We start from the raw sequence: 27,379 nt of genomic DNA, 5'->3' as shown, positions 1-27,379 counted from the left end.
TTTGGCAGCATATGCCATTTTTACACATGTCCGTTGGTTGATACGATGCTGTAAAATAGATTGGTGTTAGAATAAGAGACAGCACATACAGGCCTCCGCAGAGGCCCATCCCGCTTGGAAACTGTAAACATGTACTATAACATAAGAACCTGGATCACTACACCAAACACAGAATATTAAATTGCAGCCTATAGAGCACATGCCTGTGCTGGGTTTGTTCGATATGGTAACATGCCATGTGCTCTCGAGATCTCCCTCTGGTGTATGAGGGACAACATAGATGAATAATGCATTGCTGTTTCCTCTCTTTCTGCAGGGCTTTTGAGCTTTAAAGATGCACTTTTTCAATATACAGAGCGCAGTTGGCAGCAGACGTTCAAAGCTTCTAAACTATGCGGGTGGCTTATGTATCTATGGAATGTTTGGTGTTTAGCATGCGGAGAAAAATCCTTTTTCCAGTGCGTTAGCAGCAGCGAAATGTGTTCTGGAAAGACTAGCTTAAATACTTTATGTATGTATGTCACCCTGTAATGTTGTTGGCAGTATTGCTTTTTGTTGGTGGTCAGGAATGGGACATTTTGATGTGCATATACATTTTGGGGACTGCAGTGACATGTTTAATCCAGCTTTGATATGCAGACATGACCAGAGACTTTCTTTGACACGCCTTAGGACTTGACTTGGTTTTTTCCATGGGCCGACTGCATTTACGTGCAGAGTTGAGCCAACAACATCCCACATGGAGCCTTTCCAGAGTGAGGCCAAATGCCGGCCCGCCCCATGCTCCAAGCGGGCTGTGGTGACATCTCAGCGACCCCTTCTCTCCTTCAAACAAGCTTGTATTGCATTTGCGAGGCTCATATCTGTGCTGCAGACCAGACAGAAACTTGTTTTCAAAAGTCTCTGTGTTCAGCTCTCAGCACTTTTGAGGCGAATCTCTGTGGTCTGAAGTTTAGTTTCTCTCCCTGTTTGTGCTTTCTGCTTTATTTCACTGTTTCATCATGTTCCTTTCAGGTGGTTCAGTGGCGAGTTGCTCATCATGCTGCTTCTCAATTAAAACATTTAAATAACTGCATAATGGGGGACTATTATGTGAAGATTTCATAAGAAATTAAAGGCGTTAGTGACTATTCTTCCATAATATTGCAAGGAGGAGAAGTTTTTACAGCTGCTCGTCTGACTACTCTTCAACATGAGCTTGTCATCAGTTAAACACCTTCAAGCCGGAAGCTCTGTGTGATGGAAATGATGATCCCCAAACCCCCACACACCCAGGATGAAATGCAAGCGTGTTGTTAAGTCTCAGTGCTAAATAAAACTGATGACATTATCTGTTCAGACCTCAAGAAGCCTCCCTTCACTGCCATGTAGATGTTTTCACCAGCTGAGTAGATCTCCTCATTGCGGCTGATCACTCGACGTGTGAAATCAGCGGAGTGTCACTTTAAGAACAGCTGTAAGAGCCGTGATTGACATTTGTGCCGCCGAATCTGAAAGATGTAGGGTGAGAACTCTTCGTGAATACACTTTATGTTCACCTGGAGGCGTACAACTATTCATCAGCTCGGTCACTCAAAGAGACGATGTAGAAATTCCTGTTTGTCACGATATCAGTATCAGTTATTTAGCAAAAGTGTTGTGAGGGAGGCTTAATAAGACTATGTGAGACACGACAGAGGTGTCTAATCACTTTGTTAGGCACATTTTGGTTCTAGTTTCTTTGGCTTTATATTTTTGTAATAGATGTTGCACTCTTCTCTTCCCTTCTCTCCTCTCAAGCAAAATGCAAAATCCTGTTTTGCTTCCCGTTCACTCAGAAGAAATGAATTCTGTTATCGGCTGAAAGGGAAATCATTCAGAGTGGAGTGGTGCTGACTCAAGCAAGCTAAAGATCTTGCACCTGTCAACTCAGCCGCAACCTTGTGCAGGCTTTTCCTGAAACATCCATAACCCCCCGTCTCCCATTACAATTAGGCTAATGATGAGTCACAAATACCTTTCCAATTTTATTAGTCACTGATTTACTGCTCCTGCATATGCACGTGGAATAGACTTTCGATGATTGGATGGATGAATTGGTTTGGATTTATGAAAAGCCTGACCGGCAAATGTAGCGACGGAATACAGCGGCCATATCGCAGGCCGTTGATCATTGATCTTGAAAAGTGACACACTTGCACGCGCAGCTTTCTGGAGTCAGACCGGATACGTTAAGGAAGCTTCGGACGGTCACAATTAATTTTAGATCCATTTCCCCACACCGCCAATAGCCATTGACCGCCCATTCCAGCCAGCTCAGGGGCCTTTGGCTTCTGAGAAAAGCACAACATGATTCACTCCCACACCTCTGTTTCCCCCCCTCGATCCTCTCTTCCGCACTCCTGCACATGTCAGCTTCATCAGACACGTATGTGGCTTTCAGGGTCTGTCAGAGTGACTGCTTTTCTTTCACATGTCAGCCATGGCTGAACGCTCCCCCCCTATCTCTTTATAGTCTTCTGTTGCTCTCTTTTGCACTTCTATCCATCCATTCCTCTGTCGTCCTAAGTCAAATTAATTTTTGTCCCAGCCAGAGGAGGCCAGATAGAGGAAATCAATCATGGCCATTTAGGAAAAAAAAAAAAAAAAAAAAAGCCACCACTCTGTTGAATCAGCTGGTAACCTTTAATTATGATAAGTGAAACTGAATAAACAAAACATCAAATGAGCTCTCCTGCTCGAAAGACAACAGGGGCACTCATCCAAGTGTGGCTGGCTTTTGAATAGCTTTGGAGATGAATGGTGGGAATTATAATAGTTTGTGTGTTTGTGAGTGGGAGTGTGTGTTTTATGTTGCGTGCTTGTGGGGGGGGCAGCTTTCATGTGTCATCCTGCTGCAGAGAAGTCAAACCTCCCTCTGTCCATGGTCTCTTTAGTGTGTGTGTGTGTGTGTGTGAGTGTGAGGACATTTTCAATATTTTCAGGCTGTTTGGAAGTTTAGTTGTGGCTAACCAATCCTGAAACAATTAGTATTTTAGTTGATTGGCACAACAAAACTGTGAAACATGAGGTTGTTATGCTTTTTAGTCTTTCTCTGTTTATATTGATATATTTGAACTGTTGGTCATTCATTGATTAGTCAATCAAATCAAAAATGACTGATACACAGCTGATCACCACAGATACGTCTAGATCTGTACGTGTCATCGGCTACGTACCGTAATGATATTTGATATTCCCTGATCTTGAGGTGGAGGGGACGATGGTGATGACCGCAGTTTCAGTCTGTGTTTCCGAATTTCTAAGTGTGAAACCGCTGGACATGTTTGAGGAGACTTTGGGATAGTTTGGGTATTTATCAAGATACCTTGGGACAACTCCTGCAGCGTCTGTGCCAACTACAGTTCAAAGTTTAAACGCATCTGTGGGTTTTGCAGAAATATACCTTGCCATCATTTATCCTGCCGGCCGGGTTGCACAATAAACAGTAACTCAAATGAATGTTAGCATGAGGTTAAGGTGAGGGCTGGTTTGGGGACTGGAGAAGTTGTGATATCAGCGAGCATCCACACAAGTACAGAAGGACAAACTGTGTGTGAGTGGTGGCATCACTACTGAGGAAGATGACAAGTGTGATACCAGACACAGAGATAGAGCTTCTCATGTTCTGCAGGAGACAGCATGGGAGAGAATATTCAATTAAATCTTATCAGAGAGCTTTCCTTTTGTGTTAACTTGTGTGTGTGTGTGTGTGTGTGTGTGTGTTTTTGTGTGTCCACGTTTCTCCCTGCATGTGTATGTGTGGCAGGGTTTGAGCTGGTACATATGAATATCTGACACAGGCCTTTGTACCATAAGAGACACTTATTGATAATGTCTCATCATAATGTGCCTTTCAGACGCCTGCAGGAAGGGCTCATTAAAAATCTATTATTATCAGCTGGTGATGTAGCGGCTCTGGTGGATGTCGCCGCCCGGGACAATGCATGCACAGTTTTGCACATGGACATTTTTTCCGTTGCTAAATATATATTTTGTATCTCGTTTCATTTCTCCTCCGTTCCTCAAAGTGAATTCTAAATGTAGTTTTAATGACTGAGCTCTTTTCATCCATTCTTTCACTGTTAGCTTAGTAATAATAACACAAATCAGTTAATGCTGTAACCTTTATATGCTTTTTATCTCAAACGCACTTTCATACGTAATGTATTTGGTCCATTTCCAAGCAAACTCCAGTGCAGCGCAGTTTGTAGTGTGAGTGCAAGGAACAAACACATGATTGTGATTTTTTTTCTGCTAATCTTAGAATAAATGGAGGATCCTTTGGTAACCATGGCAGCATGTATGCATGTGAGCATGTGTGTGCAGAGCTGTGTGCTGGTGAAGACGGGTATTAAAACAGGATTGTTGTGGTTTTGCAGTTGTAGTAACCGCACAGCAACGACCCCTCACCTGATATGATGGTGCAACAGACCTCAGTTTTGTTTGTTATTAATTAAATATGGCTTCCACTTCTAGTCTCAGTAATCGACGTAGCCACATTATTCCACCTCAGCTGTTGTATGATGTCTTGGCATGATCGTGCAACACTCAATAGGACAAACTGTGTGACCTCAGTCTGCGACGTTCTGTGACGTGAAGTGTGTGCTGCTTGGTGTTGCAGATCACATGCAGAATTTTGATTAATTCTTCTCATTATATATGTATGATCTATATAAAAAGGCACCAGTACTTGTACATTAGTACCAGTGTACCGTGCTGGACCCAGTAGATCATACAGGCTGTTTTAAAGGGCTTTTGTTATCCCTGTGTAATACAGATCTGGGAAAGTTTGTTGCACTTCAGCAAAGATGAATGTCTGTTCCTTTGCCCCCTACAAAAGTACATCTCTGTGCAAGATGAAGACATGCGGAAAAAAAAAAAATGACCTCGGTGTCCTAAATAGCATTTCTAATCCTGGTCAAGTTATTATTTTATTTTGGGCTGTTGGCCTTTATTGAGATAGGAAAAGCGAGTGAGGTTCAGAGAGTCAGACAGCAAAAAAGAGAGAGAGAAGGGAACAAATGAAACAAAAGAGGCCACAGGCTGGAATCAAACCTGAGCCACCAGCAAGGACGTGGTCTCTGCAGACAGGACCCGGGCCGCACCAGGTGAGCCATCAGGCTGCATCGGATATTCTCACACAATACACTATTCAACATTCGACAAGTCCATCTTATGTTGTACTTGGCTACTTTCTTGTTAGTCTCTTCATGTCATTGTTATGATAATATTTCATTTGTCGCCGATCCAGCCTTCAGCAGATCTCCTTCAACAATTTATAGCAATCATTGCCTTCATCTCTCATTTATTTAGGAAGATAGAGGAGAGAGATCCTGCGAGACACAGGCAGACAGCGAGAGAGAGATGGGACACAAATTCCCATCAGAAATCAGATGCGTTCCAAAGGCGTGATATGCGACGGAAAAAATACGAGTTCGCTCATGCTATGAAAAATGATACCTCCATTTTGTCACTGAAAGAGAGCGAGAGGGGGGAAAAATCCCCCAAAGAAGAAGTAATGGATTGATGCCCGCGTGTTTATTTTGCTTCTCGATGCGGAATTTCTAACAGTGATTTTCCACACCAGCGAGCAGTGGCCTCTGAAATGATTCCCACAATCTTCAGACAGTGAAGCTGCTTCCGTGGCATGCAAATTAAACACACCTGAATGGATTTCATTATGGATGTCTACTGCAGAATGGCTCATCAAAGCTAGACGTTCTTGTATGAAGGCATCCTGGTATGTATAGATAAAATAGAGACATTTGACATAGATATGGGATCATTTGTTCATGTGGGTTTGGATGTGTTGAGCAGAAACCCGGTGTCCTCTCAACCCTCTGGTGTACGTTTCTCTGTGACAGACACTTGTCAAGACGTCAGCTTTGTCCCAGAGAGAGTAAGCCTTTGCTCTCATGCACTTACATTACTCTGGTTTCTGTTACAACCTTTTACTCATGTCACCTGTGAACACTGCCTCTTTAGTGGATTAAAGTTATTATCAAAGACATCTGGTGACTATATATCCAGAAAATCGCTCGCGCCCCCGTCTCTTCAAAATTCATGAATTTAAAGTCATTGGACTTCAATCAGGGCAGAGAACAGGAATCATCGGGCTTCCCCCCCTCCAGCTGTCCCCCTTTTACGCCTCACGGTCTGGCTTTCTCTATCCTTGGACTCTCCTCATGCGGACAAATTAATTCCAGAGCTCCAGTGGGTTTGTCCAGCAGAGGCTTCTCGTAGAGGATTTCACCAGCCGCATGTGTTTTAGTGTGTGAGAGATTGAGGTCACTTCAGCCACCTCAGCTGATGACAGGGAGAGGTGAAAAGAGAGAGGGAAAAAAGGTGGAATCAGCTGATAGCAGGAGGGGCCCAGTGGATGCAGCATGAATCTAATCCGTGCACCGCGCTCCCTCGCCAAGCTGATACGTGTATCTTCACGCCATCTTTGGGACCTGATGAATCTGTCGGACATTCATCGCCTCAGGTCGGGATAAAGAAAGTCTCTCAACTTGCTACACGTTGACGTGCCTCAGCACCGAACCTGCTGAATGTTGAATCATCTCATTAACCTTTCCAGAGTCATAACAGGTCAATTATTTACAAGTAATCTGATCTAAAACACTCCGATGGATAAAGGAAGAAAGGAAGTCTTTAGGATAACAAACCAAAAGGAACAACTTTTCATTTCATTTAATCGACAAGATGTTTTAACCAAAATGCACTTAACTGTTTTGCTTATTTGTGGCTGTGAATAGTGTGAATCTGCCTCGTGTGATCACCATATGTTAATAGACCCAGTGTGAATGACTGACTGACAAGGTCGTCTCCAAAGGCACAGACAAAGCCACACATGGCTGTTCTGCTGGCTGCAGCACTACGCCTCTGTCACCGTGATTGATCTCCTCCACCTGGCACCTCCCTTTGCTGGCTGGGAGCAAAGACAAGGTGTGTGTACTTGGTGCAGGAGTATAAAGACTGAAGCAAAAAAAGGGACTGGAAGTGAAGGAGGTGAAGAGGAGTGGAAGAAAGGCAAGAGAGGGAGCACAGGGTGGATATGTGCACACGCTGATTCTGCATAGATTAATAATTAAATCATTTTGTGTTTTTGTGTGATGGAGGAGAAGTTATGGCTTCTGGAGAGGTCCATATGGATTATCTGACATTCAATTTATTTGCAAGCACGACTGGAAAAAAAATGGGAACGGAAGTTAAAGCGAGACGTCGAAAAGCGGAGCAGTTGCCAAGAGTGACTGGTGAAAGAGAAGATGTATTGACAAACTGACAGAGGGGTAAAAGGGTGAGACAGAGACAGAGAGAGACAGAGGCATCAGGAGACTGACAGAGACAGAGAGACAGAGAGGTACAAACAGTAACAGACAGAGTGAAGGAGTGAGATGAAGAGAGAGAGAGAGACGTGAAGACCGTTTGACATCTTCTTTCATGGCACAGACGTCATCATACTGTATCTCAGGCCGCTGTAATCTGCACCTGACTGAAGGTTTTGAACATGTCCATACATAAGGGACCAATCAGCAGAAGTTTAGATGATAACAACTCTCTGAACCTCCCAGACCTCATTTACAATAAACTGAACTCGCTTTGGAAGACATAAAACAAAGCATTATACTGCAACTGTGCTGTTTGACCTACTTCCTGTACAGCGTGCTTAAAACGCCTTCTGTCTGTCGTTGGTGAGCGATTGTGAGTTATGGCTTCATTGAATTTTATAGACCGTATTAGGATAATGCATTTGTCCCCCTTTCAGAAAGTTACCAGTGCATTTAGAAGATGGAAAATACATCTCGGAAACTGAAATATAGGTTTAGCTCCAGCTGATGTGTTCAAAATCTGCTCTGAACTGCGTGGATAATAGAGCTGACAGGGCAACAGTCCACTCCAGCTTCTTTTTTTTTGGTTTTATTTGGCAAATCGCAGCATTTTTAGACGCTTTAAACACAGTAGAAAGAGTGAGATAGGTCTGAATTTGGGGGATGGGCGGGGTTTTGTTGGATGGGTTATACTACAGACTTTCCCTCTGGAGAGGCTTTGCATCCCAATCATGATTGTTGATGCATACTTCCCTAGTGTTCAGATTGAAAGTTCATTTGGTTTTGTCTCGGCGATGTGCATCTTTGTGTCCTCTGTCCTGTTTTGTAGCAGCTTGAGCAAAAGCAGCCACCTCAAAAAGTCAAAAATCTGACTGCGCTGTCAGAAGTTTAGCTTGGTTGAGGACACGAGAATCACTGCAGCTTCAGAGAGCAAGCAAATATGTGTCTGTTTGTTCTGTATGCTCACATACAAGTCTGTGCCGGTGTATCACGCTGCTTCTTCACTGGCAGTGGAGTTGTTTGTATTGATTGTGTGTGTGTGTGTGTGTGTGTGTGTGTGTGTGTGTGTGTGTGTGTGTGTGCGCCCTGGGCTCCTCTCCTTTTTTTGATTTATAATTCTGTTCTTTGAGAGAGAGAGGCGCAGGAAGAAGAGTAAATATAAAGAGCAAATGAATGATAGATGGACAGAGAGCACAAGGGTGAGATAAAGGAAAGAAGTAGACAAAAAAGAGGAAAAGCAAGAGATGAAGAGAAATAAAAGTCGGGAAGTATGAGAACTTTCAAACTTTTTCCTTATCTGAGAAATGATGCGGGGCTTTCAGGTAGAAGCTCTGTGAGAACAGAACGGCAGGCGTAGATGTTCATTTCACTCTGCGTTACTATCCTTTCTTCGGCCCTCAGGCTGCAACATTATGCAGCTGCTGTGTTTGAGACTCTATGTGGGGCATCTAATAGAATTTGGACTCCATGGAAAACAGATTTACGCGCTGTCATGTTTGTTTTAACACTTGCATTGTGCGGAGCTCAGCCTGAGAGGATGCTACAGTCACGGTGAACAGATGTTATGAATATTGCTTATTTACTGTTGATTGACTCTAAATGAGCTCGTTAATATCCTCTGTTCCTCCAACACTTTTATAACGTGGTGGTCTCTCAGCGCAACGCTATGGTGAGAACAAATGTCAGCACTGTATGCAAACCATGGATCTGTTGAAACTTCACACATCTTTACATTGCAAATTAATGTAATTTTAGATTCAGTTTGATTTTAAACATCATGTTGTGACAATGTTGTGGTTGTTGTCTTGTTCGGTTTAGGCATAAAAAACACTCAAACCTGTTTTTGTCCACACAAACTGAACCTGGAGATTCTACCAGTCCTCTCAGAAATATCGCATGGTTTCACATTTACAGATGTTGAAATACAGTCTCGAGCAGCAGCCACCAGCTTGGCAGCCTCCTCGCCTACTGATGACTCCACTACCGTCCCCTCCACCACCTGTCATGACTGTCAGGTCATAAACATGTAGCGACAATCTGAAAAGAGAAGAAGTGTGAAGCCTTTCTGATGAAAGCTGAGCTATTTTGATCTGTGTGTTAAGCACCCTGGACTCTGAGAACTAATCTGTGTGGACTTACTATTATTTGAGTCATTTCAATAGTATTACAGCCTCATGCCAGTACTTGTGCTCAAGTTAGGGTAGTTTCAAATTTTAAATAACTTTTTCTTGATGGATTAACATGAGGTCAGGTCTTGGTATCTCACTGAGGGAATTTCAAAGCTGGAATAATCATCTCTAGTGTTGTACAATGCCTCTATTGCCTCATATGTTGTCTGTGCTCTCCAGTGCCAGCGTAATGTAATTGCACCGACAGATTACAGGAAATATTAAGGACTCTCCACACTCTGAAATAACCTCTCCTCAAAGACCACAGTCACTGTAGGAAGTCTTAGAGAGGGGGTTAATTGTTGTCAGACAAGTAGTCAAGCTTCATCTCTCTCTCTTTCTCTCTCTTTCTCTCTCTCTCTGATGTGATTAGAGGCCCAGAGCCATTGGTGCCACAGAGCGAGGACAATCAAGTCTGTCCCAAAAGTAATAGCTTCTTCTCGACTTAATTAAGAAACTCACTCTGCATTCCGTGTAAGCAAGGTTGTGGGGTGCCAACAAACTGATCACACTGTGGTTCAGAGTGTGTGTGTGTGTGTGTGTGTGTGTGTGGGTACACGTGTGGTGGAGCGCACATTAATCTGCGTCTTGCCGTTTGTTGATTACAGATTTAAAATGTCTTGTAAATGTTCTGCTTCATCTCGTGACGAGAACATGCTTTTTGGGTTCTTGCGCGTTGAGCTGCCGTGTCATTCTCTGTAAATTGCTGGAAAAGCGAGCTGAAGAGATGTTTTTAGTAATGTGACATTCAGCGGACATAACTTTGTCTGGAGCTCTGCCCAATGAGCTCGTGAAGAAAAAAAAAGAAAAGATAAATAGAATGATTATAAGATGAAAAATGGGATTCTCAAAACTTATGCTTACTCTTCCACTCACAACAGAAAATAACACCCATGTCTTCATCCCCGGAGACGATCTCACTACTGAAGTACGAGTTTTAAACACACAAAGAATTTCTACAGCCTAGAAAGGATACAGCAGAAGAAAAAGATAAGTAAAGGGTTTGCCGTTGAAAGAGAAGAATCCTGAAAATGTTTCAGAGCAATGCTGCTCAGAATCAGACAAACGTATCCTTAAGCTGTCCAGTGTCAGTGTTCTGAGTTGCTGGCTGTACTGCAGCAGCTTCATGTTAAATAGTTTACTCAAAGCGGTCTCATCACCAGGATGAACTGTTGACAGTTCACATTTGGACGTGTCATTTGTATGTGCACCGTATTTGAGGTAATGACATGCTGTAAGTGTGATTCCGTGTTTGTAGAGAGTAAGATTGTGATGGTTGGGAGTCACATCTAGTCTAATCTGTGGTGAGAAAAACGGGTATTTAAGCCAAAACCTGATGTTTTATCTGATCCTAACCAGGTGGGTGTTGTGCCAACCTGACCAGAGCACAAGTTTGAATTAAAGGGGCCTCGTAAGGTTCGCACTGCCTGATGTAGCTGAGCCATTAGCTAACAGTGATCGAACACTATTAATCGAATTATTTTTCCTTCCATGTTTGCATGTTGAATCATAACTATGTATTCCCCTAGTTTATGAGCTGCACATACATACAGACGCCATAAGAAGATCGATAATTGGATTTTCTGTACATGGCCGCCTCCGTTTCCTTTTGTCAGCTCGGTGGTTAGAATATCTGAAATCAAATAAGAAATTTGAACGCTTGTTGGTTTTAAACTACAACTTGATTGAGGATCCCGTTAAATCTCCCCGTGAGTGTCAAGTAAGAATCTGATGTGGTTTCAGACTGTATGAATATTGCCAGTCTATATTCGATTTTCCCAGCAGACTCTGGCCGTGATGGTTCTTTAGGAGATATCAGTTTGATGAATGGGGGAATTTAAAAGGTGGGAGTGAAAATGTTTCTCCTCTGTCTTCCTCATTACTTTGTGTTGTTGCTGTGGAAGCAAGGTCACATTTATGTATTGAGTGCTTTTACTTAACAGAAGAGCGATCGAATGTTCCTCGTGATCGGGAACATACAGATGTAGACATGTTTGGGCTCTGTTAGGAAAACTGTGCAACCACATCACCAGACTACATGTTGGTAACGTTCATTTTGACTTCTTTGTATTGCAGTGTGACTTGCTAACATTGAATTCATCTGGATATTGTAGATATTTGAATATATTTCAATGAAGGAGCGCAGCCTGAACCTGAGCACTTTGTTGACATGGGAAGAGAAGGAGTGACTGCAGGAGGGAAGCGAGAACAAACAGGGATAATTACAGCCGTTTCCATTAAGTGCCCACATTATTACTGCAGGCAATTATTTCTCTGATGGTATATGGGCGAGCCAAATTAGCAGACTGCATGACAGAACTCGAGTTTCACGCAGTTTTCTGAAGATCGGGGCTTGTACATTTCTAACTTGTGTTACGGCTGAATACTAAAGTTAAATAAATGAAGTAGTTTGAGAGTGATTGGAAGCCGGCACAGCTGCAACACACAGGAGAGGAACATGTGGAAAAAAAAGATCCAGAATAATGCACAACACAGTCCTGTGTGATTTTAAAAGTGCCTTCTTCTGCAAAATCAACTAACGCTCGAAAGTCACTTGACCTGAATACAATCACATCGATCCAATCTGGTGTGAGGCTTCTCTGTCTCATTCACTCACCAGCAGTGTGGAATTGTCATCACCCCAATATGTAAGATTATTAACACAAAGGATACGAGCCACAAAATGTAACATTAGAAGATCAAGAACAAGGTAAAGAAAACTGGAGTTGTATCAGAAGAAGAAGAGTTATATGGTTGAGCATTTTCCATCTTGGATCAAATATCAATACAAACATCTGTTATCAATATTTTTTTTACCCTTTTATCAAAGAGAAAAAATAAAGGGGAAAAGTAATTTAGATAAATCGTAAAAGTACTCAACACTCATTCAATTTCAGTTACCATAAGTTATTCACTTCTGTCTACAACTTTGAACTGAAACAATGATCCAAAGGGATCCAACAAGATTCAGATCTGACACACAGATTGGATTTTGGACTTAATATTCAGAAACCACCAGTATTTTCATCAGCACTGTACTGCAGTAAAGGCAGAGTGAGTATTTGTTGCAGGAGCTGTAAATGGTGGTTAAAATTTTAGCAGGACGGGGAATATTAGTATGAGCAGCAGCAGCAGCGACAGCCGCATTCACATCCACATTCACATTCACATTAGCAGCCAGTTTGTGATTATAATCTCCAGTGTCAGAATGGAGCCTGCAGGGATACAAAGCCAATCCAGCGAGAGTGTGCTGGAGCCATCACCTGGAGAGTAATGAATTTCTCCACTGTGGAGCCAGATGGCCAGGGGATGGGACGAGGCCTGATACTTTGCGCTATTTATTTGACGAACCCAGGAGGTGTCCCGCAGAACGAGCCGAGCCGGGAACGGGAAGTGTGGAGCACTTTATGGGCCAGGCTGGGCTGACTGACACACTGACAGATTAGCGGTGGTGGCGGGCCTATCTGCACCGAGCAGGTGCGCTTTAAACGAGCCACTGGAGTGTGTTTATGTGTGTGTGTGTGTGTGTGTCTGTGTGTGTGTTTGTGTGTTGGTGTCTGTGGGTGTCCAAGGCACAGAAAGAGAGAGAGGGTTAGAAAGAGAGAGATAGAGCAGGAGAGAACAGGTTGTATCAGATTTCCATGATTAGCCTGTTGTTGACCGCAGAGCTATCTTGACACACTGACATTTAGTTTTTGTTTGGCCGTACAGTCGGAGCGCCGCGGCCTGTTCACACACGTCTCTGTGTGCCGTGCCACACCGGGCCAAGTATCTGCAATGCAGTGGCTGCCATTACTGAGCTCTGCTGCCTCTGTGAAACACCTCTGAGTCCACACAGACAGATTGAAATGCACACGCATACAGACGCCCACATGCATATCCACACACATAAATGCAGGAAAAAAAAAGAAACACACACACACACACACAGATTGGATTGAATTGGACGGCTGCTGCACCTTTGCTTAAAGGCTGGATCGTTCCCGTAAATCCCATCTCCTCTGTCTCATCTTCTCTCCCTAACCCTCCCAACCTTGCCGCCCTCTTTGCTTTTCTTTCTCTCGCCTACTCATCCCTCGCTCTATTGACCTGCTTGGCCACACTGTCTGTCTCCCATTGATCTGAATATAGAGTTGGATGGGAGAGACACGTCTCCCGGCATGGTGTACGAGCGGAGACATGTTGCTAAAAGTGGACGGGCAGACGGCCTCCCTGCAAGTTGGATCTTTTTTTTTTTTTTTTTTTTCCATCTCACGACTTCTAATCTTCAGAACCTGCGCAGCACAATTTTGATAAAATGTTCATGGTCAAACCTCGCAGCTACTGGACAATTCCTTAAATTCTTAAAATTTTCATATCTTTTGTGTTTGGCCGCCACACAGACACGTGAAATTCAATCAAAAGAACTTGCTAGTGAAGTGTTCCAAGGGATTTTTAGACGCAGAGCACATCGCAGACTCGTTCTCTTATCTCAAGAGCCTTCTTATCTATGGATGTGATTTGGTGGATATTTATCGGACAGCTGTATAAGAGTGCGGATGAGCGAGAGAGAGACAGAGAGAGAGAGAGAGAGGTGTGCTGTTATCTTTATTGGATCATGCTGTGCAATAATGATATCCTCACACCAATATAACCACCATGTGTCTGACATTGCAGCCACACAGGGTAGTCTGCGAAATGTGCCGTGGCTTCTCTGAGAGGGGCGAGAAATAGAATTTGGGAATTAGGATGAATGACAGTGTGACAGGAAGTCAGATAATAAGCTGCTTGTGTGTGCGAGTGTGTGTTGTGAGGTCATTTCTGCAGTCTGAGGACATTTCAGGCCATCCTCATTAAATCAAAGCACTCCTGGAAGGATAAGACTTTCAGGTTAAGAATTCCCTGCAAGACTGCCTGATTAAAAACTAGATAAAACACCTGATATATAAGATAAATGTCACTGCACTGAATTAGAGATATCATCACATGTAACATTTCAGCAATAGCGTGTCTAAAAATCACACTAATAATTCTATTGTCGTTGTTTTGGACTTAAACCAAACATGAATATGATTTTACAACATTTCCTTGCTGACCTTATGGCAGCAGTATTCTGGTCCCAGTTCTGGAGGCTCTGCCTTAGATGTACAGTGCACTATAGATACAGAAGCTAGTCGGGTATACGCCAGTGTTGCATCAGTAGACGTCTTCACATGTGTTTAGGTTCATTGACGGGGAAGGATGAAGAGGTACTTTTGCTTAGACAGCAAGGAAATTGCTAGCATCCCTGCTGTTGGTGGGCTGCAGACGGACAAATAGACAGAAAACAAGACTGGAGCAGTAAGTGGTGGCACAAATAAGAAGGGGATGAAAAAGAGATGGACCAGTGGAGAAGGGATATGTGTTTTTTTGACCTTTGTTTACTGAGGGATTGTATGCTGAGTATGCCCGGGGTGTGTTCGAAAAGTCTTTTTTGATTATGAAGGCTCGAAACTGAGTGAACTGACCCAGAAGTATCTAACTGGCAGCCTTGATAAAAGCTTGTAGAATTCTTTAAATGCTAAGGAAAGACGCTTCAGGGTTCGCTTTCCTATCTCTGTTCTCTGAGGAAACACAGCATCATCCTTCATGAAAGCAGATATAACTCTATTAAATTCTTCGCTTCGTCAGAAAGCACTCGGGTGTTCCCCAACCGGCTCAGTTCTATCCCTCCGATGAATGCTGCTTTTTTATGTTTTATAACATGTGTTGTTGGTTTAAAATGCATTCAGAAATAGCAGAAATCTCTCTTGACTTCTTGCAGGATTAAAAGTAAGCTGGAAAATACGATTGGCGGAGAATATAAAGACAGTAGAGGTCACACAGGTGTGAGAGAGAGTGCACGTTGGCATTATGACCATTCTCTGAAGTCCATGAGCGTTGATTGATGATACAAGATGTTGTTTAGACTCTCTTCTCACAGATGCAGCTCACCACTCAGGACACTGCTCACTGTATGTGGATCAATTCGAACTAGAACCACGATTGGGTACTCCTTCATATATTCATTTGGTAGAAATACGCCAAAAAGTTGAAATGTCTGGATGAAAACACCGTTATAAGGGGCTGGTTTAAACTTAAATCTGCCTGTTCCTGTACCAGTGGATTTCATGGCTCCATTAAAGGCACATATAGCACCAGCATGCGTGTAATCTTATGAGGACACAGGCAGATATGTCACCTCCAATAATTTCATATAACTCATTTGTCTCTCTCCATTAACTCCATCACGTATCCATGACAGTAGCAGCAGTCTGAATGAGAGCAGCTGCACGGCCGACCAGTGCGTTAATCAGAGAGAAACTTTTACTCCATGAAGACGGAGTAAATATCTAATTAAAGTGCTTTATCTACATCTGCTGTCATGTGAGGTCAGCCGTTTCCCATGATGCACTGAAGGGAAGAACGGACGTCAGAAATGTAAGAAATGTAATTGGACAGCCGCACAACAAATGAGCTGTGCAGCCAGTAAAGTGTCAGGATGTCTTCTGGGGCTTCAGCGTGCTGCATCCTGTGGCCAGAGGGGAGTACCCTCACATACCTTTGATGTAGGACTGCTGTTTTCTGTTGGTGCTAAACCCCTTAGCTCCAATGAATCGAAAGCTTGCGCACATGTGATATTTACTTTGAGGACATGAGGAGGCCCGTTCTGGTTTCATCATGACAGTAACCCTGTGCACACACAAAGTGAGGTCCATAGGGGCGTGAGGTTTCTCCAAGTGCTGCGTGGGTGAATCTGACCAGCCTGAGACACCTTTAATTATCTTTTTAATTATTCTGGCTTACTGTTTGTATTGATTCATGTACTGCTTGTGTTAAATGGCTGATGTTATTCCTTTGGACTGCACTTGCACTGAATGGGGAAGCTGTTAGAGAGTGCATGCTTCATGTTTGAAGCAGCTCTGCCACCTTCACCTGGGTTAAATGGCTCTCTCCCCTTTTTGTGTGCTGCCACCTGACTACACCACTGCTTACGTCTCTAAACATCTACCAGCTCACACACGCTACAAGTCTTCTTTTTTACACCAGAAACACTGTTTCCCCGTCTTGCTTGTATTGTATTTAATTTCTTCTCTAGTAGCTGTGCCTCTGATCTTTATTCCTGCTCTGAGGGCCAATCAATAAACAGGCGGGCTCGGTGTAGCCTGCCAGAGACCTTTGCAATCAGTTAGCATAGCTTCCTGGCTGGCTAGCACACAGGCTGGCTAGTTTCTTGTCGGTCTGCCACTGCAGGAGAATATCATCCGTGAAGGACGCCATTACAGGCTAGCCCATGGGACTGCCATGCTTTCACCCCCACAAACACATCTGTGTACAAGTGTACACACATGTACTCGGTGGAAAGAGCGGAGGAAAGAAACGAGACTGAAATCTGTGATTATCATGCAAATGCTGTAACATTTTTCTCAGTGCGTTCAGCCCTGTGTGCACTTTAACCTCTGACTTTTGTATCAACACAACATGTTTACCACATCCACGTTTCATCAGTTCTTGCAGAATCAGTGTTTTCTTGGTAATTGTTAGTTTTGATAACATATGATGCGAATTATGCTCAGGCACATTTTGCTGAAGTGGCCCTGATTCATTTAGAAAGAAAAAAACTGCGATGCCAGCAAAGAAAAGCTTTGCGTTTTTCCCTTTGTGGACACTATGTTTTGGCTAGACTGCAAAATGAATTAACATTTTGCGAAGCAACTGCAAAATTTCCCTCAACTGAGCATCTTTAAACATGCATTTAATCAAATTCTCTGTGAAAAAGCACGGGGGAAGGTTAGTTTTAGAAAAGCAAGAGATAAAATGTTCTTTGCTTTGTGGCTCACTTTAAGCTCGATAAACAGTAATGGGGAAATGAGCCTGGAAAATGGAAACTTGCACAAATATCTGTGAAAATATCTCATCAGAAATCCATTTAGTTACTCATGCAAACTCAGTGAGTTCAGTTGAACATAGTCTTTACTTTTTGCATGTCTTCCATAGTGGATCAGAGGTAGATGAGTGTGTGTTGAAGGGATACCGCAAACCATGAGCCAATATTCTGGATTCCTCTCCTAGATTTTTTTTTTTTTGTGGGAAAATATTTGACTTGCCTGATAGAGTATTTACTGACTTATGGCTCAAAGGGAAAAGGAAAAATACACTGCTTGTGTCTGCCAAGAAACCTCTGACAGTGACTGGCATCTTATAGGTCTTCAAACAAAAATTAGTAAGTAAAAGTCAATATGGTGCCCCCATAGTGTCAGAGTTAAGACACTAACAGCACACAGTACTGAACATAAACCAAGTGTTTTAAAAACACATTTGAAAAGGATTCCAGCCCCGATCTCCACTGCCAGTGTCCTGCTCTCCTCCAAAAGATATTTGGTGATGGGAACATTGAAGTATGAAAACCCATTTTCCAGCAGGGTCGTCGTGTCTTCGAATGTGAGTTGGTGAATGCTCAAATTCAGCCTGTATATTCCCCCGCTGATCCAGATTTACAAAACGGAAGAACAATAATTAAATCATGAATACTTCATCACCTGCACCCACAAGTGATTGGATTCATATCCGTGTTGATCTCCTTTGCATATTCAGCTCTTTGAGAGTCTCCTGAAGACATCGCTGATAGAAGTCCAGTAAGGGGCTCCGAGTGATGTTGTTTTTTTTATTCAATTATAAAGTCTTACATAAATGCCTGCTGCCTTTTCTCCACTACAACCAAACGGTGCCACGATGCAAAATGAACAGATTCCTTATTTCCCTGCTCATGTTCTTCCAGCAGGCTCAGAGAGGGAGTGATGAAGTCAAATGAAGGAAAAGAGACATTGAAGCGGGGGGGTTGTGTTATCCAGCGCCCAATGGTTTATTGATCTTTGCGCCGCCTCTCCCTCTTTCTCTCTTCACAGCAGGGTGGAGTAAATTGCACTGTTTTCTTCTGCAATGATTGACGTCTGCCTTCTGCGAGCAGTGTTTTCAAACTTGCACTGATATTTTCGGCAGACAGAAATGATTTTTTTGCTCTGGCGTTCTCTCCTAAATGACACGATTCTTTGAGTGCGCGCCGCATCTGAGCTGACAGGTGACGAGTGTTAAGCTAAACAACCTACAGTGCATTGTGACAACTCCGTCAACAAAAAAACAAAGGGAGAGGACGACAAACGGCGTCTCTGTCACTTATCGCCGAGACTAACGAAACAGCTCAGCCCAGTCCAAGCATGAAATCGTGTCTGGAGGGAAATCCTTTCCTGTTTGAAGAATTCTAGTAGTGTTGCAGAGCAAATGCTCAGAGAGACACAGCAGTGCTTTGTGATTCTAGGCTTTGTTTGTGAGAGTCAGTGTGTGCAGAATGTGTGGCACTGTAAGCCAAAGGAATCATGTCATGACATACCAAATGGCATTGTTATATTATGAATTCCCACTTAGCCTATTATGAGTTTTCTTCCACTTTTTCTTTTCTAGCTGACAGCTGCACTTAGGGAGAGAATCCATTCTTCAAAATGAATTTAATCTCATTATGTCCTCATGAATCCACTGCAAAGGAACTGCAGAGGAAAGAAGAGAACCGTTGATTTGAGGTGCCAGTTGATGGTTGCATGGATCCATGTTCATGCTGTTCATGCTGTTCATGCTGTTCATGCTGTTCATGCTGTTCATGCTGTTCATGCTAGGCTGACTTTATAATTCCCATCAAGTGAGCGTTATACGTACTTGCATATCTGCTTAAGATAAATCAAGTTATAATATGAGTTCAACACAATTGCCAGAAAATTGTTGATATGATTGTGTAAAAATGCACATGGCTTAGTTAAGGTTGGAGAGGTTACTGTTGAAAACAACATTACTTGACCAACTCCAGTCACATGACACCTGGACGCACAACACGTCCATCCCCAGCACTCGTATTTATATCCTGTCACTGGTTGTTGCAGTGTGTTGAAAACAAGACAGTTTTTTCTCACGAAAATTACAAATTGCCACTTTGACACAGTTGTAAACAAGTTTGCAACAATAAAGACTGTGAAACCAGAATGATGTCAGGCAGCCTGTCACACAGAGCACACTCCCTGCCTGTCGCTCACCAGCTCCAAATAAATGTTAATGTATTTCATTTTATATAAAGTCTGCACCTCCATCAAGCTTCTATAGGGTTCATACAATCTTGGAAGCAGGTTGGAGCTTCACTGTCAGGCTCAAGGTCACCTTAATGAAAATAAACCCTCTCAGTCTCAAGGCGGTTGACCTTCAGTCCTGCCTGTTGAAAAGCAGCGCCTGCAGCCAGAGAGACAAGCGTGCAAAGCAAAGCAATGAATGTTGGATTAATTTAATATTTTAGACCGTTTTTGCATCAGTGGCAAACAGATTTTAGATTTAGAGTGAAACGACAGGCTGGTAAAATCAGTGTTGTTTCCCTGTAATGTGCTGCAAATGTTGTCGTCTTTTTTGGATTTTGGAGCGTTGATGAAGATCCTTTTTTTTTTTTTTTAAACATGCTACCACTTTGATTGAGACCCTCTTTCTTTTGCAACCCGTTGACGACCTAATCTAATAAAATCACATCTTAACTGCTGACACAATTCAACCTGTTCCCCACTCAGATGGAAACTAGTCCCCATACAGCCAATTACCAAGAGTTATTAAAGTTCCCTGGAGCTCTATCACCACACGGCATCTCATAATTTCACCCAGCCACCAACCAACCAACCAACCAACCCCCCCTCCACATACACCTCACACTGCTGATTAAGGGATCTGGTGCTACACTGAAATTACTCACTATATGTCACCCAGTCACCCTCACCCCAAACACTGCTCATTATGCTTATTATTAATCTCTTATTATCTGGTGATTGAGAAATCTTCACTACATCTGGATGTATCCTCCACACACCATTAAAGGACATGCCGGCGCAGTAATCAGTATACTAGTGGTGATAACAGCTTCCTGTGAGTACAACATGATTTCCAATCACTGAAGCATGCAGTTCTGTCTCATCACTGTTCATCCTGCCACTTAAACAAACATGGCTGAGCTTCTGCTGATGAGAGCCTTCAGCAGGCGCAGTTTTCATTTGTAAGCACAAAGGAGACAGTCAGCAGTCCGGTGTTAATAAGAACATCAACTGTGCTGCAGATCTGATTTCTCCGCACGTCTGAAAGCCGTGCCCCGACCGACTGCGTCTCAGGCTTTCAAAACACTGCTGATGGATGACTGCCCATGAACCCTCTGAAAGCTCCACATTTTCATTCATCTTTTCTGTTCTACAAATTATCCTGAACGAGCGCAAATACGCCCCAGAATGCCATTAATTGCGCCACGGTTTCACAGTTTTTTAAGATCAGGTCAATGTAGCATTTCCATATTTCCTCTTAAGCAACTGGTGCCTCACTTATTAATTTCAATGATAAGATCATCCATTAAGGCGCGCTGAGCAGATTCCCTCACAAGTGCACGCTGTCCACAATCAGCCGTGCATGTTGTGATAAATCGCTGGGGAGAAGTCAAGCTCTCCAACAGCATGAGTGTGACCACAGTGTATTAATCACAGCAGGACAGATTATTACCCATCCTCCATCCATCTTACGCTGGTGACATCGCAGGGTCTAAACAAACAATTGTGTGTTTGGTATTGTCCACAACAAGCAGCGCGTTGTGATGCAGTGGCACGCACTCGTTATGGATCCCCGGATGGAGAGTGAGAGTTTTTTTCAGCCGCAATTCAGGATGATATGATGATTTATTTGCAGAATTGTACTGAAGAAAGAGACTAATGAAGTTTGAGGAGAAACGGGCTGCCAGGAGACAGCGAGATGAATAAACACTGTCACTGAGCCTGATTGTTAGAGTCCGAATGCATTCATGAAAAACACACATCTGTTTTGTTTTTATGACTAACAAGAGTTTCTTTGTTTGTCCTGCAGCGTCTCCAACGGTCCCTCCGCTGCACTCGGAGCATTTCAAACCCTGCCACGAGAAGGACCTGGCGTACTGCCTGAATGGAGGTGAATGCTTCGTCATCGAGACGCTTAGTGGGCCACACAAGCACTGCAAGTAAGTGACTGACCAGCTGTTATTATTCAGATGCCCCCTCCTGCTCTTCTGTGCCCCTTCCTTCTTCTTCTTCTTCTTCTTCTTCTTCTTCTTCTTCTGCTTCTTCTTCTTCTGCTTCTGCTTCTTCTTCTGCTTCTTCTTCTGCTTCTGCTTCTTCTTCTGCTTCTGCTTCTGCTTCTTCTTCTGCTTCTTCTTCCTCTTCCTCTTCCTCTTCTTTCTAAGATAACATTCAGGGTGTTGACATTGTGGGACACTTTGACCTGATGTTGTCTGAGTCTGATTATTCAGTCAGAAAACACCCGGCTTGTATAAATTTAATGATGTGACTGATGAAGTGTGTGATTTTTGCTGTGTGATCAGACAAAAGGTCGTTGTATACGATGCGCACCATCTGTGGCAGTTATTTATTATTTCTGAGGAACGGCCAGGAAGAATACAATATGATTTTGTAGTTTGTATTTTTAGTCGTGAGATGTGTATTAGTTTGTGGGTTCCTGTATATTTTATGTTCCAATTACTTCGCTTCACTTCGCTCGTGTTCCTAACTGTTAGGAGTCCAAGTCATGGCAGATAAAACATCACACTGAACGTACTGAAACTCCTCTCTCAGCCAGTAATCTGTATGTTCAACCAGTCAAAATGATACATCATTTATTTATTTGTTTGTACATCTTTTGCTACTGCCACTGTGTCCTAAAACCTGGTTAGAAGCAGAATGTTTTGGTGGATACATTCTTGTTTTGAACCAACAGAACATGGCAGAGAAACTCATCAATCAATCTCACCATGAATCTGTCATTGTGAGAATCCATAGTTACTGCTGTGAATTCTTGCTATAATTTGTCAGAGTCGTGTCTCAAGCACACACTTTTGAGTGTTCAATACTAATGGATTTACTGTGTGAAGTACTTCTTTCATTTGCTGTGGTAGATATCTGAAGGAGCAGCCCATTCTGAAAATACTCTTTGATAAACTGGATGGATAGATTTTCTGTAGCTGATTCTCTTCGCAGCTGTATGTTGTAACACACGGGTATCACCATCTTATGTGTGTAACTGCCTTAGTTGTCCCAGATTTGAGAGTAGAGCTCATGGGCACTTAGCCCGTTCTAATGTGGGCCCTTTACTAATTAACTCCCAGAACAACTTCTTCCAAAGTCTAACCGCAGGACTTCCACCCGACCTGTTTTCAAAAGAGCCTGTTTTGCCTCCTGTGGGGTACGAGAACATTCATGTGTGTGCACAATCGTGTGTGTGTGTGTGCTTGCAAATGCAACAAAGTGCATGCATGTAAACACACATTACATCATAAAGTAAACACATGCGTGACTCTGGAGTAGTGCAACATGCACACTGCGCACAGACCGGCACAACCTTAAAAGTCCTTAAAATACACCCGGACGTGGACGGTGCTGTTGTAGATGCATGTTGTTCACTCATTACCATCATTCAGTTGCATCTCGACATCGTATTGGTACAAAGCTGGTTGAAAAAGAAATCTGCTTCTTGCTTAAGTGTTGCATGATATTGTTAATGTGACATGTAAGAAATCAGGACTGGCTGCTGAAGTGAGTGCACAGAAAGAGTTTCTCCATGTTAGTCTGTCCGCTGCAGCTTGCAGTATATCGTGCACGTCCTAATCCAGTCCTCAACATAATGTTTCTGTCTTTTTACTTTTATGTAAAAAAAAAAGCCATGATAGTTAAAAGAGAACATGGAAGCAGGGTAAAAGGCAGAAAACAGAGGGAGAGCAGGAGAGGAAGGCGTAGGTGTGGGCGTACGAGGAGTCGGGCGTGGGGGAGGGCAGCATGCTCGCCTCCGTTGCTATGACAGCATAATCTGTGGACAAGCGTAGCTGTTAAAGAGCAAAGGTTTGCAACGTACACTGGGATGGCCTGGAGCACACTGTCTGTGCATGTAAATGTTTGTGTTGAGAAACAGAAGACAGGAAATTATGCACCGAGTTGATCTATACTGCTTAGTCATGTGGCATTGAGCTTTCTAAAGGTGCGATCAAACAACGTGGCGTCCGCTCTTGATTTGAGTATCAGTCGGTCGGATAATTCAATAAAACATATTTGTGCTTTGCTAACCCCAACCCCTTTTTTTTATACCTTTGTATTTCTGAATTAAACTACAGTGATAATTAAGAAATCAAACCCTTTGTATGAATACTTCCTGCTTGGATGCACGAGGGAGGCTCTTCAGTGACTCAAGACAGAAAGTGGATGCTGTGTTTACTAAAATTCACCATGAAAGAAAAAAAAAAAGATGATACACCGCGCCTCAATTGGCGTGCTGCTAGAGATTAATTTATCCTCATCTACAAAAGAATGACAAATTTCACCCAGGGCACAGGATCAATGTGTAATCTGATTCAATTTGTGTTTACAACAAATTGAGACAAATCAGGTTGTAATAGCGAGATCAATTGGGACGTTTAATGGGGATGAATCAGGCCAGTTTTTTTTGTGGCGTTATTTGTCACGGTATTAATCATTTTTATTTGCCAGATGAAACTTGATCCTTTTTGCAATGATTTTTCTCCAAAGAATCATAACTCAAGCATCAAGTGCCACTCCCGACCAGTTGTAAAATAAGCGCCGACTGTCCCCCAGAGCGCTGTTTAGTGCTGTCAGTGTGCGACGGCTGTGTTTGTCAACCCACAGGGACGGGATGTGGAGAGGGGAGGGATTCAAGCGTGAGTCATGAGGCCTGCTTGTTCTCTCCCGCACCCAGAGACACAACGACATGCAGACACACACACACACACACACACACACACACACACACACACACACACACACACACACACACACTGCTCGGGGCAACATGTTCAGGCATTCAATCATTAGTGCTCAGCTAACCAGTAAATTAGTCAGTACACTAAGATAATAATTTCAGAACATGGCAAGAGGCCAAGGCGTTCGGTTAAAGAAGTATGTGATGTTGAATTTGATTAACTTATTTCTCAGCTTAGCAGGATTTTCCCAACAGAACAAAAACTCTTATTATAGTATTAGTGTAAATGACTTGTTCGAGTACCGTCTATTTAAATATTCTTCCCTTCCCTTTTGTCTATGTACTTTTAGTATTTCCCATTTTCTCTTTACTTTAATACTCTAGGTTTTTTTGGGGGGCTCTCGAATAACAAAGTCTAATTTTCTGAGTCACTGTGTTGAGCCAAAGAAACGAGGGATTTCACTCTGCCTCTTTTTTCTCTCTTCTTTTTCTGGACACTGTTTATTTATTCTGTCTTCAGAGGGTGTGATGGATTCAATTTCTGCTGTGTTAAGAATTTATTTCCTCCTGCTGGTGTGACTGGGCAGAAAAGGGTTTCCCTCAGTCTAGTTAGCAACGCGGGCTAGCTAAGCCCATCTCATTGCCCCCTGTCGCGAGGCTATTCCAGAGCAATAGAAAGGCAATCTCACCTGGCAGGTGGAGGTATGGAGGTTTTGGGAGAGATCCCTGTAAAGCCCCAACCAATGAGACCAGGGTCTGACACAGACAGTCTGTAGAGGGGAGAGACACAAACGTGGCGCATTTTGTGCGCTGGAAGCTGAGATGTCGGTCCAGACTTTGTTGCGGGTTGCAGAGCTGAACTCAAGGATCTTTTTCAGGGAGAAATTGAAAAATCCACTTGTCGTTTCAGCGCAGATATTTTCTAAAACATCAAGTGATAAAGGAATAATGTCTGCTGTGAGGCGCAATGTGAGGGATGTTCTTTGCACACAGATCCTGAATTGACTCAATTAGCTGCATACAACTCAAGGATAACTGTTCAACACGTAATGCATTTCAATGTAAGAAATATTATTTCTCTCTCCGCTGCTTCGTTTTCTTCAAGAAAACTGAGAGCGTCAGTGGAGGCTTCGGATGAAAAGCACTGCTGTCCTCATGCAGGCGCATTGTTCGCCTCTCCAGTCCCCTGCTAGTCTTTTACGTCATCCATCTACAGTATTCCATCACTTCATTCCACCTGCGAATATAACACTTCAGAAAACATATTGTCTCCTGGCTCGGCTCTTACCACAGACATGACATGATTTTAACAGACCCTGTTCCAGTGCCACAAGTGTCAACTCAGATAGATCCTCCTCGATTTTTTGTTTATTTGTTTCATTTTTATAGATTCACATGGATGTTGTAGACATCAATATCATATTTTTTGTCTACAACTTACCATCCCTAAGCACGTTACATGCATTTATAATGATATCATCCAGGGGTAATCCTTCATTTAATTTACTGACCGTGTCGATGTGTCCAAAAAAAGCTCAGGGAATACAGTTTTTAGGCCAGTGACAGAAAAGCGACTGTTTTTCAGTCCATTATCCATTGAAAATGAACAATGACATTCTCCTGGCAGCAACACGTGCCTGTTAGCCCAGAGAACAAAACTATGAGGGTTTCCTTGACAAATGAATTCTGCAGAACGTGATGGCAAAATTATATTCGCCATGGAAACTACTGCCACCGGCTGCTGTCGAGGTCTTTTGAGGGTTAAATAGCGAGAAAAACACAAATGACCTTAACAAATCTCAAATCATTAGCTGTGACATCTTCACATTCCACTGCCACCCAGCTAATTTCTGTGACAGACACGTGTGTGAATGAAGGTCAGTTAGAGGACTTCTAGAAACAGATTCATTTTTATTTATTTATTTCACCACAAATAAAGGAGAACAAAGTTGAAGAACACATCACCAGAAAAAAGGATCCAGTCGGAAGAAGTAAAGATTTGAACCTCAAAAAAAGGATGTTAAGAAGCGTATCATTTGTGAATAATACTCTACATGAGAACAATTGTTCCTGTTGGCACAAGGTAAAGAACGAGCCAGGAGGGGGAACGTTGTTCAGCAGACAAACGACTTCTCTCTGGCATGTAATCCTCCTTCCCTCGCTCACAATCCCCATCATCCCCCCTCCCGTCTCTCTGGACTCCATCCTTTCCTTTCCTGGGTGACCTCAGGCTTTTCCAAAGCGTTCAGCCACGGACCGGTGCTACCGGATTGACTTGGGCCTCATAGGTGCAGAGAGCGGCTGCTTGGTGGAATACATAACATCACCTTCCCCTCCTGCACACATACACACCCTGGCAAGCCAATTAACAAGAAGCATGCATGAAATTGAAAACATAGCAACAATAACACACATCTAAGCTGCCAGTAAACAAGGAGATTTAAACAAGAGCAGGCACCTGGGAGGCATCTGGGGGTGGAAGACCAGGTCCTAGTGCTATATAACGTATCACTGATAACGTGTCTAGTGGACATTTGCTACATTTAAAGAGCGGATCCCTCCTTGTTCTCATTTGTTTTTTTTTAAAGTGGACACTCCCACTCAGCCGTCAGCAGAGTTAGTGACGTAGGTTACAGAGCTGATGTCCTCCCTTCCTCCCCACTCTCTGACAATGGAAGCATGACGAGATAGCTTGGCAGGTGTGAGCTTGGGAGGAGGTAGATGATGCTTGTTAATTACCATTAAACCTTAATTTAGAGGCATAATGTACATGGTATGTCGGTTGTTGTTTATCAGAACGCTATTAGAAGTTGGCACCTACTCCCCAGATCAACAAGGGAGACGGAGCAGCAGTGGTCGAGTGAGATGCTCGGTGAATGAGGAGAGGGAGACAAAGCAATGAATCAGAAACATAATATCCCACATTGCCAGATTTCGTGTGAATTCAGCCGAAGCATATACTTCATCCTGTTCACTCTGTGTGGCCACTGGCCAGCCCTGAATCTGTGTGTGTGTGTGTGTGTGTGTGTGTGTGTGTGTGTGCCATGTTCAAACACACACTGTAGTTCTTAA

The 27,379-nt window shown here is 43.1% G+C and overlaps 1 protein-coding gene across 1 annotated transcript in view; it reads left to right on the top strand.

The window, feature by feature from the left end:
- LOC119033828 (pro-neuregulin-3, membrane-bound isoform) overlaps positions 1-27,379 on the top strand; it is a 318,729-nt gene that overhangs the window by 174,550 nt on the left and 116,800 nt on the right. The window contains exon 2 of the mRNA XM_037124389.1: positions 21,437-21,566. Within this exon, the coding sequence (XP_036980284.1) occupies positions 21,437-21,566 (130 nt within the window). The remainder of the gene's footprint in view (positions 1-21,436; positions 21,567-27,379) is intronic.

The sequence above is a fragment of the Acanthopagrus latus genome, chromosome 15 (genome assembly GCF_904848185.1).
Source record: "Acanthopagrus latus isolate v.2019 chromosome 15, fAcaLat1.1, whole genome shotgun sequence".
Taxonomy (NCBI): Eukaryota; Metazoa; Chordata; class Actinopteri; order Spariformes; family Sparidae; genus Acanthopagrus; species Acanthopagrus latus.
This window is presented reverse-complemented; position numbering and strand designations above follow the sequence as displayed.